This window comes from Centruroides sculpturatus, unplaced genomic scaffold (assembly GCF_000671375.1).
Source record: "Centruroides sculpturatus isolate CEXI.00-Female unplaced genomic scaffold, Cexi_2.0 scaffold611, whole genome shotgun sequence".
NCBI classification, from domain to species: Eukaryota; Metazoa; Arthropoda; class Arachnida; order Scorpiones; family Buthidae; genus Centruroides; species Centruroides sculpturatus.
Genome location: NW_019384768.1, coordinates 259,718 through 281,672, shown reverse-complemented (window position 1 = coordinate 281,672; position 21,955 = coordinate 259,718). Strand labels below are relative to the sequence as shown.

The window sequence follows — 21,955 nt, the reverse complement described above, 5'->3', positions numbered from 1 at the left end:
TAAATATTAAAAATACTAACAATAAAAGTATTTGGGCAATAATTTTAGTAGGCCAACTCTGACTCTGGCAAAATTAAATACAAAGTCATTTTATGGGGAGCAAAGGCACTCATACCCCCGTATTCACCAACGCGAGTTAGAGTTAGAGTTAGGGTTAACTCTCGAGTTATTGGTAAATTGGTATTCACCAACTCCGAATCTCGAGTCAAACACAATAACCCTAACTCTAACTCTAACTCTAGAAAATCGGCGAGTAGACGATAACTCTAGGTTTGACGCCTGCGCAAAGCGATCTATTTCAGGGAAAAATGGCGACATTCGATGAGGACGAAGCCGATATGCTAGAAAATCTGAATTATCTAGATTATATAAATCGTATGGAACGAAGAAGTCGGCGGATTATTTCTCCAAGAAGAAATGACCTCGAACAATTGGACGATTACGACTTTCTATGTCGATATCGTTTGCCAAAAGAGAGCGTAAGAAACCTATTAGAACGAATTGGTTTCCTCCTCCTGTTTTAAATAATTCGGCTTTTTTTTTGCCTGTTCTTTCACGGCTTTCTTTTTTAAATTCTTATAACAGTCCAATAACTGTTTGGTTTTTCTAAGGGTGACACCCGGGATACCATTGAATTCCTTTGTTAGTTCTTCCCATGTGCCTCTCTTCTGTTTGGAAGAAATCGCATTTGTTTTCTTGTTTTCAATGATCGATTTATATTTTTCGACTAATTCAAGTAGAATTTCCTTCTCAAAATTAGAAAAATTACGGCGTGCACTGCTTTCCATTTCACTTTCCGCCATTTTCTACACGTGTTTCTATTCTATTCTATTCGTCTCCTCCCTGGTTCATACACGTGTTTGCTTTCAACCAATCAAAACTCTGCTTACGAAAGAAGACTTGTTTAATCTCGAACGCAGGATTGTTTTAAAATATTAACTCTAGGGTAGCGAAACTCTAGAGTTAAATTTTTATCTGAATACGAAAGAAGAGTAACTCGTAATCTGACTTCGAGTTACATCTAACCTCGAGTTTGTCAACTCTCTGTTTAACTCGCGTTGGTGAATACGGGGGATAGGGGATTACCCTACTCTGAACTTTAAAAGGAGCCCCAGGCATATTTGCCTGGGGCTCCTTTTAGAGTTAAGAGTAGAGTTTGAGTTCAGAGTAGGGTAATCCCCTATGAGTGCCTTTGCTCCCCATAAAATGACTTTGTATTTAATTTTGCCAGAGTCGGAGTTGGCCTACTAAAATTATCAGGAGTCCGGAGTCAAGTGTTTTTTTACCGACTCCACAGCCTGGTCTTCATAGTACAGTGCTAGAGTGTACATAACATTGTCTATGTTGGATTATACAGTATTTATAATATTATTAATAATTATTAATTAAAGAAAGTAGCATTCTGTATATCTAGCCGTATTCCATTTGCATACTAAGTTACATCAGTTGCATGGCATTTGGCATATTGTATAGAAATGTGTAAATCTTGGATAATTCAAAAATTGATATTTTGAAGTTGCAATTACTGTATTTTGTCCCCTAAATTTCAAACTAATGAGGATTTCCTGTAATATACATGCAAATGTATATTACAGGAAATCCTCATTAGTTCGAAATTCAGGGGACAAAATAATTGTGACTTCAAATGTATATTACAGAATAATTTTTTCTTGTTGGAAAAAGTTATATATTACCTCTTTAGTAAATGGAAAGTTTTAGCTTCCCAAAAGAAAAATTTTACTGTAGGGAAGTTAAAACTTTTCTTTCAAGTTTTCAATATACATGTATGGAAACAAAATGTATTGTCTTAGCAAAATGTTTAAGTAATAAGTGATGATATAGATAAAAAAAATTAAATAATAGTAATTGGAAAAATATCTCAGAACATTCATAGAAATTAAAATGTTTGTTGTTTTTAATTTAATTTAATTAATGGTAACTTCTGAATCATAGTATGAAAACCTTCTTGTGTTTCTTTGGTGATGTTGTTTTTGGGTTTCATGTATATAATACACTGAGTAAAAAAGTTTGGCATATGTTGTGAATTGTTAATTATGCGTGTAAAATGTTTGACTAGTTCCTGGTGCAGAGATGTAAATTTTTTGTACCATTAATACTGAATGTTTTCTACCAGGTGTCTTCCAAATCTATGTTCTTTGTACTATATGTTGGTTGCTGTATGTTTATTTTTCTCTTTGATCCAGCTTGCTTAATCTTTGTGTATGACTGGACTGGACCAAAGAGCAGACCAATAATCTGTGAGATATTTTTATATTGGCATGCCATTATTATTATTATTAATAATGAACGCCATGGTAAGTCTGCACCATTCCTTGCCACCTGGTGGCGGCGTTGGAAGAATACATAACACGAACAAGGCGATTTAAGTAGAGGAACCGGAGAGGTGGTGTGTCAGAGAGAGAGCCATTATTGTGCTAAATTCTCCATATAAACACTTTCAGAAGAAGTCTGCACCATGGCAAAACATTTTCTTTGTAGTATTTGTGTTTAGTTAAATTATTTTTACTCAAATGAATTTGAATATTTTTGATTCATTCCTTTATTATCTCTGCTCTAAATAAGTACTCTGTTTTTCTGAAAGAGCCAGACTAATTGATCAGAGTATATATTTTCCTTTTTTGAACAAGGGGCTGAAGTAGCTAGATCGCACACTTTTTAGTTTGACAAACTTTTCTGGAGAGGTGAAATTGAAGTGCAAAAGCTGTAGAATAAAGATATGTAGACGTAGAATTTTATCACTCCCCACTTTTCCTTTTATTAAATATTTGTATTTTTAAAAATTAATGTTTTTATGCAAATAAATATTAATGTAAGTTAAATATTAAAAATACTAACAATAAAAGTATTTGGGCAATAATTTTAGTAGGCCAACTCTGACTCTGGCAAAATTAAATACAAAGTCATTTTATGGGGAGCAAAGGCACTCATACCCCCGTATTCACCAACGCGAGTTAGAGTTAGAGTTAGGGTTAACTCTCGAGTTATTGGTAAATTGGTATTCACCAACTCCGAATCTCGAGTCAAACACAATAACCCTAACTCTAACTCTAACTCTAGAAAATCGGCGAGTAGACGATAACTCTAGGTTTGACGCCTGCGCAAAGCGATCTATTTCAGGGAAAAATGGCGACATTCGATGAGGACGAAGCCGATATGCTAGAAAATCTGAATTATCTAGATTATATAAATCGTATGGAACGAAGAAGTCGGCGGATTATTTCTCCAAGAAGAAATGACCTCGAACAATTGGACGATTACGACTTTCTATGTCGATATCGTTTGCCAAAAGAGAGCGTAAGAAACCTATTAGAACGAATTGGTTTCCTCCTCCTGTTTTAAATAATTCGGCTTTTTTTTTGCCTGTTCTTTCACGGCTTTCTTTTTTAAATTCTTATAACAGTCCAATAACTGTTTGGTTTTTCTAAGGGTGACACCCGGGATACCATTGAATTCCTTTGTTAGTTCTTCCCATGTGCCTCTCTTCTGTTTGGAAGAAATCGCATTTGTTTTCTTGTTTTCAATGATCGATTTATATTTTTCGACTAATTCAAGTAGAATTTCCTTCTCAAAATTAGAAAAATTACGGCGTGCACTGCTTTCCATTTCACTTTCCGCCATTTTCTACACGTGTTTCTATTCTATTCTATTCGTCTCCTCCCTGGTTCATACACGTGTTTGCTTTCAACCAATCAAAACTCTGCTTACGAAAGAAGACTTGTTTAATCTCGAACGCAGGATTGTTTTAAAATATTAACTCTAGGGTAGCGAAACTCTAGAGTTAAATTTTTATCTGAATACGAAAGAAGAGTAACTCGTAATCTGACTTCGAGTTACATCTAACCTCGAGTTTGTCAACTCTCTGTTTAACTCGCGTTGGTGAATACGGGGGATAGGGGATTACCCTACTCTGAACTTTAAAAGGAGCCCCAGGCATATTTGCCTGGGGCTCCTTTTAGAGTTCAGAGTAGAGTTTGAGTTCAGAGTAGGGTAATCCCCTATGAGTGCCTTTGCTCCCCATAAAATGACTTTGTATTTAATTTTGCCAGAGTCGGAGTTGGCCTACTAAAATTATCAGGAGTCCGGAGTCAAGTGTTTTTTTACCGACTCCACAGCCTGGTCTTCATAGTACAGTGCTAGAGTGTACATAACATTGTCTATGTTGGATTATACAGTATTTATAATATTATTAATAATTATTAATTAAAGAAAGTAGCATTCTGTATATCTAGCCGTATTCCATTTGCATACTAAGTTACATCAGTTGCATGGCATTTGGCATATTGTATAGAAATGTGTAAATCTTGGATAATTCAAAAATTGATATTTTGAAGTTGCAATTACTGTATTTTGTCCCCTAAATTTCAAACTAATGAGGATTTCCTGTAATATACATGCAAATGTATATTACAGGAAATCCTCATTAGTTCGAAATTCAGGGGACAAAATAATTGTGACTTCAAATGTATATTACAGAATAATTTTTTCTTGTTGGAAAAAGTTATATATTACCTCTTTAGTAAATGGAAAGTTTTAGCTTCCCAAAAGAAAAATTTTACTGTAGGGAAGTTAAAACTTTTCTTTCAAGTTTTCAATATACATGTATGGAAACAAAATGTATTGTCTTAGCAAAATGTTTAAGTAATAAGTGATGATATAGATAAAAAAAATTAAATAATAGTAATTGGAAAAATATCTCAGAACATTCATAGAAATTAAAATGTTTGTTGTTTTTAATTTAATTTAATTAATGGTAACTTCTGAATCATAGTATGAAAACCTTCTTGTGTTTCTTTGGTGATGTTGTTTTTGGGTTTCATGTATATAATACACTGAGTAAAAAAGTTTGGCATATGTTGTGAATTGTTAATTATGCGTGTAAAATGTTTGACTAGTTCCTGGTGCAGAGATGTAAATTTTTTGTACCATTAATACTGAATGTTTTCTACCAGGTGTCTTCCAAATCTATGTTCTTTGTACTATATGTTGGTTGCTGTATGTTTATTTTTCTCTTTGATCCAGCTTGCTTAATCTTTGTGTATGACTGGACTGGACCAAAGAGCAGACCAATAATCTGTGAGATATTTTTATATTGGCATGCCATTATTATTATTATTATTATTATTTTATTTTTTTTTTTTTTCCTGCCCTGTGGACACTAAGAGGGTGTCTTTTAGCAAGCTATTATGGCCAGGCCCACAATGGGGCAGCCAGGTGGTGAGGGACGGGAACTGACATATCCGGTCGGATGAATCCCCAAAAAATTCCTAGGGATTTTTCAACCCATCCGAATTTGATCCCAGGTCCCCCAAAACAGTATGCTGCCATCTTGACTGCTCGGCCATCCAGCAGTCTGATGCCATTATGCTGTGATTGCATGATAGGTTTGATAAGTAGTTGTTTTCATGAGTGTCTGCTGTTGAGGTACTGCCAGTGAATGTCTGGTAACTTGTTTGATATGTTCAAGCATTGCTTATGGAATAAGTTTGCTGTGCATAATTGTTCTTTTCTGATCAACAACTTTTTGGCTCTCTCACCCCAACAAGATGAAAGTGAGTTGTGAGAGAGGAATTATTATTATTATTATACAGTATTTAGTGGGTTATACTCGGTTGATACTGGTGGCTGTGTAATATGCTGGACTAGAGTCAAGGCATAGCAAACAAAAACTAAAATTAAATAAGTGTGTCAGTGTCTGTATTCAGGAATTTCCTAACAATGTGGCATGTATTCAATATAGTGGCCTTCTGTACTGTGATGTATATGTTTCTATTCAATTGTAATGTGCCCAGGCTTTTGTATAGTGTGTGGGGTATGACACCTGTAGAGGAAAGAATGACAGGTATAATAAGAACCCTATCCATCCTCCAAACATGCCTTATTTCCTGGGCAAGTTCTGTGTACTTACTGACTTTTTCAGTGCATGTGTTTTATATGTTGTGAGTGTTTGGAATGGATATGTCTATAATGTATGTGATTTTATTGTGTTTATCAATGAGTGTTATGTCTGGTCTGTTGTGGTAAATTGTTTTATCTGTGATTATGGCTCTGTCATAGTACATTTTGTGCATGTTATTTTCCAATACTGTCTGTGGAATGTATTTGTAGTATTGTTTGTGGATGCCTAATAATTTGTGTTTATTTGCAGGTTCTTGGTGTATTATATTTGCTACTTGATTATTATTATTATTATTATTATTATAAGATGACATATATAATATACAATATGCCTAAAACTTTATTTGATAGCCAATAGTGTATCTGAAAGCCAGACTTTTTTGCAGGCTAAAATTAAGCTTTTTAATTCTTGAATTTGATCTAAAAGTAGGCAGCTATGTCTCTGTCTCACATTAAGATAATTATTAGAAATTAATTCTGACTTTAATTATATAATTTAGAAAAATTTTATAAGATTGATATGAAGTGGGACTCAAACCTACAACTTCTTCTTACCACAGAGATACATTACCAGTTATTCTCCTGAACTTCTATTAAATCTTTGCTTTTGTATCTATATTAATTTAGGTCATATAATCATATAGGTTAATTGTAACTATAATTTAATCAATTAAATTAGTAGTATCTAAAAAACCAAATTATTTTTAGATAGAATTATTATATATAATTTTTTTATGTATAAACTTTGTTGTTATAAATGCTGAATTATATTGATGATAATATTGATTAAAATTTTCAAAATTTTTGACAAAAAATTATGAAAATTTATTAATCAAATTCATTGAAAAGTTACAGTTGTTTTTCAATAGTCGTAAACTCCTCAATGTGAATTTTTTATTGTCATAGCTTGTATAATCAAGATTTTACCTTTAGTTAAGTATCAGAAACTAAAATATGGAATATATTCTTTTTCCTATTGTTGTTGCTATATATTTCTTTTACTTTCTTAATAAAATTGATGTTGACTGTCTTATTTTATATGCAGTAGAGAGGAGATTTTTTTAAAATTATTTGACAAATTTGATTTTAAATTTCTCACAAATAATAACTGAAAGTGTAATTTCAAAATTTCAAAATTCTGTATTTTTAATGTTTAAAGTTTGGTAATTTCTTTTATTAGTCACTGTGGATCCTTATATATTGATTGGATGCAAAAGCATAGCTATTGTTTTGTAGAAATTAACTATGTAGTGTTTATTCAAAGTTAAAACTGAAACAATATTTGAGTTTATAATTAATTTATAATTAAGGATTACAAATACATCAATATGTAAGCTCTGTATCAGTTTGAACATTTCAGAGATCAAAACAAAGATCTAGCAGTGATTGAAAGCAATTTGGAAAAAAATGTAATGGTTAATAATTGAAATAATTTTCAGTTTTGTATTGTACTGTACAATATATATAGTATAAATTAAAATAATATAATAATTAGAATTTTTATTCTAAATATAAATCAATATTTAAAAATTTACTTTTATATGTAGAATTTTTAAAAATAAATGCCCAGTTTGTATACAAGATTTAATCATTTACATACATTATATCTTATAGTACTCACTTTTAGTTTATTTTAATTTTTAACAGTAATTATAAATATAAGTAATTATTTTTAGATGAAAGAAAGTTGGGTGAAGAAGAAAAACCTCTCTTAGTCCAATTAAACTGGCATAAAGATGATAGGGAAGGACGATTTTTATTACGTCGTATGGATGAAAAATCTTATGTAAGTATTTAAAAAATATATTAATTAATTTCTATTATATAGAATTTTAAAAGTATTAATTAAGACAAAGTAATTAAAAGTTTTGTATTATTAAAAGTAATTTAACCAGATATCATCAGATTTCAAAACTAAATACTAAATATGTAAGTAAAATATAAAAATTAAAATGCAAAGATGTATTTACTGACCTTAGAAAGATTTTAAAGGTAGATAAGTATACTTTATTATAAAAAGACTGATTACATCTATAAACTAATCTTATCTGTAAATGTAATTAGTCTATAGATAAAATTCAGTTTTATCTATAGATTAAGAGTTAGAAATTTAATAACAGATTAAGTCAAGAAAACTGTACCTTTAGTAAAGAAATTTAAAATATTTTTCATATCAAATCTAGCATGTTTTTAAGAATAAAAATCATGGAAAAATGTATTATATGAATTATAAATGTGTGATCATGTATTTTAATTAATGTGAATTATAGTTTATCACATTTATTTAATAATTTAACATATAGTAAATAGAAATTTATTAAGTCAACATAAGAAAAAACTACTTAAAGATATTATGTGTTGCAATCAAAACGAAATCAGAATGTTTTTGTTGCTTGGTGATAATACAAAAATACAGTTTTTTTTCCACCAGGGATCTCTGTCTTAGACATTTGAGTGTCAGTCTGCCAACTGGTGTTGCATTTTTCAAACTAGAATGCTTGTTAAACATGATTTTGTAATGTTATGTTAGTGTTGTGTTATGATTCAAGAACAAACTTGAATTATATAGCCCAACACTAACACAACAAAGAGCAAATGCTAGATTTTGCACTAAACTTGAGAAATGTACAAAGAGATTCTTGAAATGCTTTGGAAGCCTGTGACAACTAAACCATGGATGAGACCACAATCTGCAAGACCCATGACAACAAGACAAGTCAGGAGAACAAGATAAGACAGTGTAACAAAGAGTGTGTTAATTGTTTTTCTTTCCCAACCACAAGGAGATGTGTATGAGGAATTTATTCCTCATAGTCAGTCAATTTGACTTTTACTGCAACATTTTGATTCAATTGAATGAAGATATTAATTATGAAAGACCAGAAGTGTGGTGCAACTAAACCTGATTCCTCCATAATGACAATGCTCTTGCACACACAGTTTTCAAAATGCAAGTCACTTTTGTAAAAAAAAATAATATGACTGTTCCCGTCCTCCTTATTTGCCGGTTTTAGCCTCTTGTGACTTCAATTTTACTCTGTGAGATGGAAAACAAAAAGAAGTCACAACAGATGATGTTTTGATACCAAAGAGATCAAAATGTCTGCTGAAATGCAACAGGTGTTTTGGAACTTTTGAAACTGACTTCCAAGGAGCACCTGAGGCTTGTCAGAAACATAAATCTAGCTTATGATTTCTGTAGCTTTTTTTAGTTAAAATTTTGATAAGTTTTAATACTTTTATTTACTTTTTCTGCATGTATTTTCCAAAATAATTGAATTTATCATCTAGAATTTTTAATATTTATTTTTTGTAATACAAATATTCAGCTATTAGTATTCATATCAAACTGTACTGGGTGTAAATGTAATTTGTTGTGTTTTACAGTTATATCATTTAGGTTTAAATGTAATTACATACAAATTCATTAAAAAAATTGAATGAATTGCAGATTATCCTTTTTGTTCTTTTAGAAAAACAAATAGAATTTTTTTAATATTTTGATGGTTTTTTAAATAAGAAATTAAAGAAATGTGAATAAATTATCAATTCATATTATTATTAATGTCAGTTTGTTTTACTGTTTTACATTGAGGATTTAGGCTTTGAAAACAATTGGTGAGATATGGACAAGATACAGTGGATAATTGTCTTCTTTTCTGTTGACAATTTGTAGACTCCAAAATACTTTAATATAGGATAAATTATGTTAGGCACTTAACTCAGTTCATAATGAAAGATATCAAATTTACATACTTCATTAAAAAGCAAGAGAATTTTTTTTACTTAAAATGTTTATAAACTACTATACTTTACATTAATACATTAATAAAAAATAAAATAGCTTATACAGTTATAAAGGCTGACTGATCTTTGCTAATGGAATCATTTATTTTAGGATTAATTGTCTTGTTAATTAGAAGAAGAATTTTCTTTTGAGCTTAATAATGACACTTGAGTAATAATATGTCAAAAGAAAACCTTGTAAGAACAGTGTTCATTGTGTTCTTTTTTAAACAATACAGTATTTTGGCATTTTTATCAGATAAATAACTTAGTGTTACTAGAATATAATATTTTATTCATATATTATTTGAATACATTATATTATATTAGATTATAGAATTTAAAACTATTGAGAATAAATTGAGAGCATTTGTTTTGTAAGATGGATCTTAAAAAACCTCTGCTAGAATCCATGTAACATTAAAAATTATAAAATATGAATATTATAAATTTGTAAATAAATTAATTGAATTGAAAATAAAAAATTTAATTATAAGTGGGCCTAAATCAGATAACAATAATCGAAGATGATTTATCTAGTATATTTCAGATATATTATTTTTGAACATTTTTAACTTTAGATAGGTATAATTCAGTTTCAATAAATTAAGTTTATTGTAAGGAGAAATTACAGTATGTATATTTTAAATATGTTATTAATTGTATTAATTTTATTTGATTAGTTACCAAGCATTCCTGAAGGAAATAGTTTTAAAAGAAAGCTTTCAAAACGAGAGAAAAAAGAAAAGAAAAAACGTGAAAAGAAAGAAAAATTAAAGGTATATAATGTTTTGAACTAAGATATTTTATAAGTAATTCAATAAATTTAAAGTTTTTATTTTATTAATACAAAGCTATAAATAAATCTCTAACATTTTAAAGCCATTAGGTACTTTAAGGAATGCAATCTAAAATTAAAGCATATTAATGCCTACATCAGCTCAGTGAAGTCAAACACCCACAGAGCTGACAAATCAGACTGACTGACTTCACAGGACCAGTGTAGGCATTACAATGTTTTATTTTTAGACTGTGTTCCTTGAAGATGAATCTCTAGGCATGAAATTATTTGGAATTTTTTGTATAATTTTTGCTTTAATAAAGCAACTTTCTATAATTATTTCTATAATAAATTATATAAATATGTTATTTAAAGGTTATTAATATCCTTTAAATAACATATAAACTTAAGACTGAGAAAATGAAATAACTGAAAAGTTAAACATCTTTTTGTAAGCCCAGTATTTATTTCTCTACAATACAAACATTTTTGACCCCTTTATGGGTCTTCTTTGCATAACTCATACAAATCAACAGTTCAATTGAATTAATATTTCAATATGAATTTAAAAAGTTAATTGTTAATTAAAAGTTTAAAGTTAACCAATAAAACTATATATTTTTTGACAAAAATTAGTAAACTTAAACATGCAATTCTTAGAGTAAATAAAACATCAATAAAAATTATTGTTGTTGATAAAATAACCCTTTAAAGATGAACCTTTATATATTAAAACTTTAGAGTATTATTTCACTTAGTTATAATTATATGAACTGTGCATTACGTTTTTTCTTTTTAACTTTAGCTATTTCAGATGTTAATTAGCAAAATGACTAATGTAATGACTAACTTCTATTTCTTGACAATTTTATTTTATGCCACTAATTAAATTTTATTAAGTTTATTAGTTAACATTAATTCAGTTCAGTGATGATTAAATAATTGAAATAATTGCTGTAGAAATGAATTTAATTTAAATATGAAATTATTGATAAAAATATTAATTTATTAAATAAATATTTTTGGGTTTTATAGTAAGTAGGCTATATGTTAAATTTTATTGTGTACTTATTATAAATGAACAAAACTAATATATTATAAAAATATTTAAATATATATTCAGGCATCAGATGAGAAAAAAGATGGAATTGCTGAACGTTTGTATTCAGAACTACCAGAAACAAGTTTCACACGATCAATTTCAAATCCAGAAGCTGTTATGAGGAGACGAAGACAGCAAAAGCTTGAAAAAAGGTTGCAACAATTTAGACAAGAAGGTGGCACAGAAGCTGGTTAGTTACATTATTTATGAAATACAATGTAGTATTTAATTATTTGAAAAATATATAAAGATTTAATAACAAAATAATTTAAAATCTTATTTCTAATTTTTAAATTTATTAATTCTTACTAATAGANAAAATTATAAAATATGAATATTATAAATTTGTAAATAAATTAATTGAATTGAAAATAAAAAATTTAATTATAAGTGGGCCTAAATCAGATAACAATAATCGAAGATGATTTATCTAGTATATTTCAGATATATTATTTTTGAACATTTTTAACTTTAGATAGGTATAATTCAGTTTCAATAAATTAAGTTTATTGTAAGGAGAAATTACAGTATGTATATTTTAAATATGTTATTAATTGTATTAATTTTATTTGATTAGTTACCAAGCATTCCTGAAGGAAATAGTTTTAAAAGAAAGCTTTCAAAACGAGAGAAAAAAGAAAAGAAAAAACGTGAAAAGAAAGAAAAATTAAAGGTATATAATGTTTTGAACTAAGATATTTTATAAGTAATTCAATAAATTTAAAGTTTTTATTTTATTAATACAAAGCTATAAATAAATCTCTAACATTTTAAAGCCATTAGGTACTTTAAGGAATGCAATCTAAAATTAAAGCATATTAATGCCTACATCAGCTCAGTGAAGTCAAACACCCACAGAGCTGACAAATCAGACTGACTGACTTCACAGGACCAGTGTAGGCATTACAATGTTTTATTTTTAGACTGTGTTCCTTGAAGATGAATCTCTAGGCATGAAATTATTTGGAATTTTTTGTATAATTTTTGCTTTAATAAAGCAACTTTCTATAATTATTTCTATAATAAATTATATAAATATGTTATTTAAAGGTTATTAATATCCTTTAAATAACATATAAACTTAAGACTGAGAAAATGAAATAACTGAAAAGTTAAACATCTTTTTGTAAGCCCAGTATTTATTTCTCTACAATACAAACATTTTTGACCCCTTTATGGGTCTTCTTTGCATAACTCATACAAATCAACAGTTCAATTGAATTAATATTTCAATATGAATTTAAAAAGTTAATTGTTAATTAAAAGTTTAAAGTTAACCAATAAAACTATATATTTTTTGACAAAAATTAGTAAACTTAAACATGCAATTCTTAGAGTAAATAAAACATCAATAAAAATTATTGTTGTTGATAAAATAACCTTTTAAAGATGAACCTTTATATATTAAAACTTTAGAGTATTATTTCACTTAGTTATAATTATATGAACTGTGCATTACGTTTTTTCTTTTTAACTTTAGCTATTTCAGATGTTAATTAGCAAAATGACTAATGTAATGACTAACTTCTATTTCTTGACAATTTTATTTTATGCCACTAATTAAATTTTATTAAGTTTATTAGTTAACATTAATTCAGTTCAGTGATGATTAAATAATTGAAATAATTGCTGTAGAAATGAATTTAATTTAAATATGAAATTATTGATAAAAATATTAATTTATTAAATAAATATTTTTGGGTTTTATAGTAAGTAGGCTATATGTTAAATTTTATTGTGTACTTATTATAAATGAACAAAACTAATATATTATAAAAATATTTAAATATATATTCAGGCATCAGATGAGAAAAAAGATGGAATTGCTGAACGTTTGTATTCAGAACTACCAGAAACAAGTTTCACACGATCAATTTCAAATCCAGAAGCTGTTATGAGGAGACGAAGACAGCAAAAGCTTGAAAAAAGGTTGCAACAATTTAGACAAGAAGGTGGCACAGAAGCTGGTTAGTTACATTATTTATGAAATACAATGTAGTATTTAATTATTTGAAAAATATATAAAGATTTAATAACAAAATAATTTAAAATCTTATTTCTAATTTTTAAATTTATTAATTCTTACTAATAGATAAAATATTTTCACTAATTTCAAAATTTTTAATATAATTTTTAAATAAAAAAGTAATTATTAAAATATTAGTAAATAAATTTAAAAATCAAAAGATATTTTTAAACAGTATTTTTATAAAAATGTATAAAACATGGCACCATCATTGTAGTAATTACATATTAAACTGCTTGCTTCTAGTAACTAATAATAAACATTTTTTAAGTAAGTTAATAAACATTTGTTGGATATCAGAACCAAGCAGTTTAATGTATATTTATTTAAATAACATAATATTGTGAAAAAAGTTTTTTATATATATAATTTAATTAATATAATTTAGAAAAATAGTGTGTGTAATATACATCTAAAATTGTGAAATTCTAATTTCAATTTAGAAGCTTAATAGAGAAATGTCATTTCCATAAAACTAATAAAAAAAGAGTCATTAACAAATTTGGATTTGTGCATCACTGATCTGTCTTCTAAGAAATTTTCACAGTTCAGTTGTTTAGCCAAATTAATAAAACATTACATATTAAAATAATTGTGTATTGAAACACAAAATTCCTTTCTTTTTTTATGAAAGCATCCTAATATGGGATAGACTGATTTTCACAAAGCCTGTCAATTATTCACTGTTGATTAGTTTTTAACATATTGAGTATGATGTAATTATTCAGAAATACATAATTTACATAATTAAAATATTTTTAATAGTTGTCTTAATATTTTGAAATTATTTGTGTCTAATGTATGTTTAAAATTTTTTTAGATTAATTTTGTTTAAACATAATGCTCTCATTTTAGCTAAGCTAATTTTTCATTAGTATATTATTATATATCAGTATATTATTAACATATATCAGATATATGTTACATTATTGCTTTTTATACTGTTTTAAAATTAGTAATAGAGCTTGCAAATGATTCTTTTTTTATTAATAAAAAATAAAGATATTTGCTAAACATAATTTAGTTGTATGTAAAGACATATTAAGAATTTTTATTTACATAGTCATGTTATGATATTAAAAAATATTAAATTAAGTTTCTTAAATTGAATTCTACTTTTACTTTACTATTGAAAGAATATTAGAGTTTCAGTCTAAAGTTTTCAGGTTTAAATTTATGAAAATATTTTCAGCAGCTGTCAATTTTTTACAAAGATATGAAATTATAAAATTAGCCAGATCATAAAAATTATTTAAACATTATTAATATTAATTTCAATCATTATCAATTAAATTCAATATTAATCAATATTTTTTGTTTATTACTCTTTCTAAAAAGAAAGAGCAAAAATCCAAAAAGATGAACAGAGACAATTCATTACATTCATGAAGAAACTGAATGATATTCCTTTACATTCTATAATACCAGATGACAAGCACAGAGAAATTTTTTGTATTTTTTGTTACATTTATAAAGTTTCATTTTTTTCCTCTTAACGAATCTGAGATAGGGACTTTTTTACTAAGTTAAACTTTCTCATTCTGTTTTACAATCTTTTTTATGTAAGTTTAATTATAATTATATTTATAGTTATATAACTAATATAATTATAATTAAAGTTATGTATTTTAGTTAGTTACATTATTTTCTTTTTATTTTTACTGAACTAAGTTTAAAGATGTTGATTTAATTCACTTTAACTACTGTCTCAAAATTGCATCCTGATTATTAATTTTCAAAGTGATAATTCTAAATTGCATTCTTAAATATAATGGCATGGGGAAAATTAAATAATACATTTTATTTCATTTTATGAATTCAAGAAATAAAATGATACGAGCTGATTTTACAGCTGTTTATATCAATATATTTTTATTAGGTTATTAGGGTTATTTCCAATGAAAATTTAATGATTTCAGTTTATTGAAGTTGGACATTTCAGCAACTTGATNATTTTAATATTTATAATATTAAATAATAATTAAGTAGAATTTTTAGTATAGAAATTAAATTCTGTTTTATCTTCTACAACATTTATCATAATATTCCTTTGACTTGACTTGATTTTATACAAAATTTAAAAATTTATTATTTTAGGGGGTACTTTAAGGATTTTTGGAGAGAATTTGAATAAAGATGTCCCATATAAAACATTGTTATTATCAACAAAAGATACAGCTGCTTATGTGGTAAAGGAAATTTTGGAAAAATATGGACATGATAAAGAAGATCCTGTTCAGTATTGCTTGGTGCAAGCTATTGTTCCTACATCATCTGTTGGTATAGATGGAGATTTACAAGAATATCATAGTAATATACCTGGAGTTAGAGAATATATTTTGGATGATGATGATTGTCCTTTAGCCATTGAACGTCAACACAATAGATCCAAAGGTAAATGTTTTGATATAGAATATGATCAGAAAGTAAGTATAAAATATTTTTTATTTAAGAAGTTATAAGAGGTTTCTGAACAAGTATTTAGTCATAAGGGGAGAAAAATTAAATTCGTTGATTATAATTTTATTCATTGTTTGTGAACTGAATTTTTGAAATTAATAATTCATGAATGCAGGATAAAAAATTAAATTATTATTGTGATATATATTTATTCTATTAAAATTATGAATTTTAAAATAAGGACATTATGATTTAACATAACTGATATTAATTAAGAAAAAAATTATTTTCACTAATAAGCAGAGTGCAATTGAAGGAGGATGAGAAGATAATCCCTTTCTGCCTTTTGTATCCCCAATCCCATAGAAATGAAAGTATCTCAAACCAGGGATAGCTTCTTTCCTCCTCTTATAAAACTTGTAGGTGTTTGAAAATTTTATAATTTTGTAAAACTACAAGTTTGATTTTATAAGCATAACTTTGTAGTCTCATTATTTTTGATGTGTAAATTCTACAAATTTTTCCAATGCACTAAGAATACATATAGTCAGCAATCATATTATTTTGTTTTTCAATAGTGCATTTTTCATTTGTTTTGTTTGTGTTCCTACTGCTATCATTAAACATTCTTAAATATTACTATCCAGCAGTAATGATTATTATAACTGCCAATGTTTAGGATAAATATACCTAGATCTCTTTTTGAACTTGAAACCGAATGGAGAATCAGTTAATGTGTCTTTTTGATGTTCCATGCATGTTTTAAAGTGATTCATAAAATTGTTACAATACATACAAGCTATCTGCAATTTGTTTCCTATACCAGTAGTAAACAAAAGTTCTATTACCATGATCTTTGTAACACTCATTTCCACTTCCTAATAGTAAAATGAGATACTATTGTAGGCCTAGCATACATAAACTCAGTGATCATCATCATCATCCAGAAATTTTACAAATCACACACTGCTACTAAGATAGTATAAGATGATTTTGAATATTTTCAACAATTTGTCTTTATAGTTAAGATCATACTTGTATGTAAATAAATTTTGAACAACAGATTATTACAATAATTAAAACTTTATTAATGAGAATTTTGAAAAATTTTAGTTTGACTATTATGACTTCTGCTTTAGACTTTGCCTTTGATTTATATTTCCTGAAATTTAGCATTTTTTAAAATGTATTTATTCTGTTAAAAATTATAGCTAAATAAAAATTGACAAGGAAATGTTTAGTTTACCAACTTTACAAACTGAATATATAATAGATCTAAAAAAATAGCATATGATAGATCATTAGTTTTATATTATTAAATTAAATATTCAATATATTTAGAGATAATAAATTATAAGTTTTGTACTTATCTGTAAAAAACATTAGTAATATATTCTTTACATTAATTTTGACTTAAATTGTCTTCGTTTTATTTAGGTATATTGATATTTCATGTAAAAAGGAAACCTGCTGATTATCAACCACGTAAAAGGAAAAAAAAACCAAAACCCTCCAAAGGAGAAATGGATGGATATAAATATGAAGATTCCTTAGAGAGGCTGCCATATTTGTTAGAGTTAAATCCAGGTAAAAATTGATTTATATACTTTTTATAATTTTTACAAAAATTTGGAAAGTTTAAAAATAAAATTTTATTATAAATAAAATACAAATTAAAAAACAAATTAATTTTAGATGGTAGTGAAATTCATGGTGCACCAAAGAAACACAGATTATATTTAAATGTTACTGAAGTAGGAAGTGAAAGATCAAGTTCTACTGGAGGTCAATGTTTACAAGTATGTTTTAAAATTAATTTATTATTAAATATTTTAAGGATATAACTTTTATTCTTTTTAACATAATTGATTTTCTCAACTTACTAACTTGGTAATTAATTATAATGGTTTAATTAATGATACCCTTGCATGAAATTGAAATATAAATACTCATGTTCGAGCAGTTGTTTGGACCAAATGTTCAACCAAGACATTGTGTCATAGCTCATACTGAAAGCATTATAACTGTTACTCCAAGTAGTAGAGATGCAGAAACCTATGTAAATGGAGCACGAATATATGAAACTACTATTCTTCAGCATGGCATGATTGTTCGTTTTGGAAAACTTCATACTTTTCGATTTATTGATCCCGTGCATGATCAGGTCAGTGACCAAGTCAAAAAAATAATTAAATTTAATTACCCAAATAAACCCAGCATATAAATAATTAAATAGATAAATAATAAAAAGTTATTAATTATATCAGTAATCCAAACAAATTTATTCCCAAATTTTGATTAATCATATTTAATTTATGAATTTTTCATATTATGCTTGTTTTCAGAAAAGAGGTGCAACACCAGATTTGCGCCAATCAACAGATTATCTTGAAAGGTAATTTGCCAATGATAAAATTGTAACTTGTAAATGTAACTTTGATATATTTATCAAAGTTACATTTACAAGTTACATATCTTATTTTCATAAAATTTTTGTAATGAATAAATATATTGGACTATAACTTTTGTTAATATATTTTAGAAATTCAAGGAAAGAAGACCAGTTATCTATTCACCATGGTGGTTACGAGACAACATTTGATGCTGATGGCAATGTTGAAACTGTATCAACTCATTCAAGAGAAGAGCACATGTCCAGGAAATCTGATGATGTTCATTCTCATCGTTCAGTTGGAAGAGATAGCACTCATGGTCATGGTAGTTTTGAAAAATATGATCAGCGTCGTGGTAACGATCCTATTTTACCTGCTGTATTAGAATTTTGGGAAGAAGGTATTACTACATTTATTTAAATATATAATATTATTTAGAATTATATTTTGTAAATTACATCATAAATATTTAATTTAATTGCATTGAAATTTAATGCGATAATCTTTGTCTACATTCACTTTATTTTTTATTGGACCAGGTAATATAATATATTAGATGATATTAAGTATTTAAAAGTTTAACTTCTAATTTTCATATATCTAAACGATCTGAAAAAATTTTCTCCATTGTAATTTTTTACATTTAAATAATACAAGAAATTTGTTTAAAAAATGTATTTAACTATTATTCATTAATCTTTAGAATTTAGCTTTATAATAAGTTTACTATTTGACTAGAAGTTGAATTATCATATTAATACTAAATTTTGTGTTGATGATGATAATGTTATTCTCTGTAACATTGTAGGATTTATTGAAATTACTATGTGATAAATATCTAAAATTTTTCACAAGAATAAAGTCAAACTTTAAATTTATGCCAATCATCAGTTTAATATTTCCAAAGTTTTGAAATATATTATTATAAGAACAAATGGGTTACAAGCTTATCAGTTTTCTTTTGATAATATATATTTTAAATGAATAAGAAACACAGAAATTTATTTCTATCAGAAATATGGAAAATTTTATTATTAAAAGTTATTATGGTTTGTACACATATTTAACACTTCAAATGTAATATCTAAAATCTAGTAACTGTTTAGAAAATGTTGTATGTAATGTTTATGAAAGAATTACNAATTTGTTTAAAAAATGTATTTAACTATTATTCATTAATCTTTAGAATTTAGCTTTATAATAAGTTTACTATTTGACTAGAAGTTGAATTATCATATTAATACTAAATTTTGTGTTGATGATGATAATGTTATTCTCTGTAACATTGTAGGATTTATTGAAATTACTATGTGATAAATATCTAAAATTTTTCACAAGAATAAAGTCAAACTTTAAATTTATGCCAATCATCAGTTTAATATTTCCAAAGTTTTGAAATATATTATTATAAGAACAAATGGGTTACAAGCTTATCAGTTTTCTTTTGATAATATATATTTTAAATGTGAATAAAACACAGAAAAATTTATTTCTATCAGAAATATGGAAAATTTTATTATTAAAAGTTATTAGTTTGTACACATATTTAACACTTCAAATGTAATATCTAAAATCTAGTAACTGTTTAGAAAATGTTGTATGTAATGTTTATGAAAGAATTACTAGATTTCAGATATATAATTAATTTTTATACTGTAGAGGTTTCTTAAAATTGTCTGAAATAAATGGGGAAAAAATGATGCTGCACAGTAGAGCATTGATTATGTAAAGAATTGATTAACCAAAACAGACTTCAGACTGTACCTCTGGAAATTTCAAAGTTTTTACATTTTATAATTATGATGTTCTATAGTCCACTATTGAATTATCTCATTATTATTCATTTTACAATTATATATATATATATATTGTTTATTTTGAATTCAGAGTTGAATTTGTAGATTGCAAGGAAAGACTTAGTCACTAGTGTTTGTTTTTAATAAATTAGACAATTATTTTGCTATTTCTAATTATTTGTATGTATTAAATTTCTATTTTTTTTCATCTTTTTTCTATTATTATACTAGAATTTAATATTTTTACTTAATTTTATTTATCTTCTTATTCTTTTTAAGTTCATATTAAGCTTGAACATTTTTTGTAATTTACAAAGAAAATATTCATTATTTAGCCTTTATACAGTTATTTATTTACTTTGTTTTAATAGGTGAAGACAAATTCTTGAATGCAACAATAACTCAATTAGATCCAAGTCAAGTACAGTTTAAATTAGCTCCTACATATACATTGTATATGGCAGCTCGTTACAGAGCATCAACTCATTTTCGTCCAGAAACAACACCTAATGAGAGAGCACATAGATTAACAGCATTAATGAATAAAGTTGCAAGTATGATTCATCAAGTTATACAAGTAAGTGCTTCCAAACAAAAAAATTTATTTTTGTATTTTCTGATCTAAATAACATAATTAAAAATTTAACACAGATAAAAGTTGTTGCAAAGTCTTTTATACAAATAAATAAAATCAGTCAAAAAGTTTCAAAAATATTTTCTTTTGATGACTATTTACTAAAATTAAAAAAATTTATAAGTAATATTATTGTAAAGTTATTAGTGAAGGTGAGCTTACAGAATTCCTGATGTTTTTAGTAGAAATTTTATAGTAAGAACTTTTTGAAATAAAACAAATATGAACAGAGAAGTATCTAAGATACTGTTTAATGAGCTTGAAAATTTATTTAAAATTCTGTCCTGTAAGTGAGATCTTGCATCTTTAGAATGCATAATAACCAAAAACAAATAATCACATTTGTATGAATTTGGATGATTTTAAGTACAAAATTTTAATTTAAAAATTTAAATAAAACACTTAGCATAAATAAATATAAAGCAAGAAATAATTAAATGAATATAAAGCTGAAATTTATTCTACAGCTCAAATGGTTCTGTATGTACTAGATATAATTGTTTAAAAATTAAAATAAATTTAATAACTAATTTTATATTTATTTATATTAATAATAATTTTATTTGAATTTTTTTTTAAATTAAAATCATTAATATCTGAAATTATTTACTTATGATTATCTGTTTTGGAATTGTATGAATTTTAGAAATGAGTGTTCTCACTTAGAATTAAAATCATAGACTGAAAACATCCATCTTCAACTTGTGTTCAACTCCAGTGTTAAAATATCTAAGAAACTGGTTAAGTAAAGCAAGCTTCTTAGATATTTTAATATTGGAGTTGGTTAACTGTTTTTTACTATTACTTTAACATCCATACAACTTGAATTTTTGTGTTTATTTCTTCTGGTGATTAAATATTTAACTTTAAAATTTCTGGCAGAAGCTTTAACAACCAAACTTTATTTTCAGTATATTAACTGTAGAAAGATTACTTAGTATATTTTTCACCAATCACTAGAAAAAATAAATAAGAAATATATATATATATATATATATATATAGGGGTTAAAAAATGGATATTTTCTGGGTGTGCAGGAAATCCGTTGTTTATGATATAACAGACTCTCAGAACAATGGATGATTTTTGGCAGCCCGAGTGATCTGTTAAAATGAGATTCT

At 26.3% G+C, this 21,955-nt stretch overlaps 1 protein-coding gene across 1 annotated transcript in view; it reads left to right on the top strand.

Annotated features, from left to right (window-relative positions):
- The window catches only part of LOC111628935 (afadin-like), a 111,721-nt gene that overhangs the window by 22,433 nt on the left and 67,333 nt on the right, over positions 1 to 21,955 (top strand). The window contains 13 exon segments of the mRNA XM_023372793.1: positions 7,593 to 7,702; positions 10,386 to 10,481; positions 11,607 to 11,775; positions 12,102 to 12,112; positions 12,163 to 12,258; positions 13,384 to 13,552; positions 15,709 to 16,005; positions 17,449 to 17,598; positions 17,707 to 17,810; positions 17,975 to 18,175; positions 18,357 to 18,406; positions 18,554 to 18,804; positions 20,572 to 20,777. Of these exon segments, the coding sequence (XP_023228561.1) occupies positions 7,593 to 7,702; positions 10,386 to 10,481; positions 11,607 to 11,775; positions 12,102 to 12,112; positions 12,163 to 12,258; positions 13,384 to 13,552; positions 15,709 to 16,005; positions 17,449 to 17,598; positions 17,707 to 17,810; positions 17,975 to 18,175; positions 18,357 to 18,406; positions 18,554 to 18,804; positions 20,572 to 20,777 (1,910 nt within the window).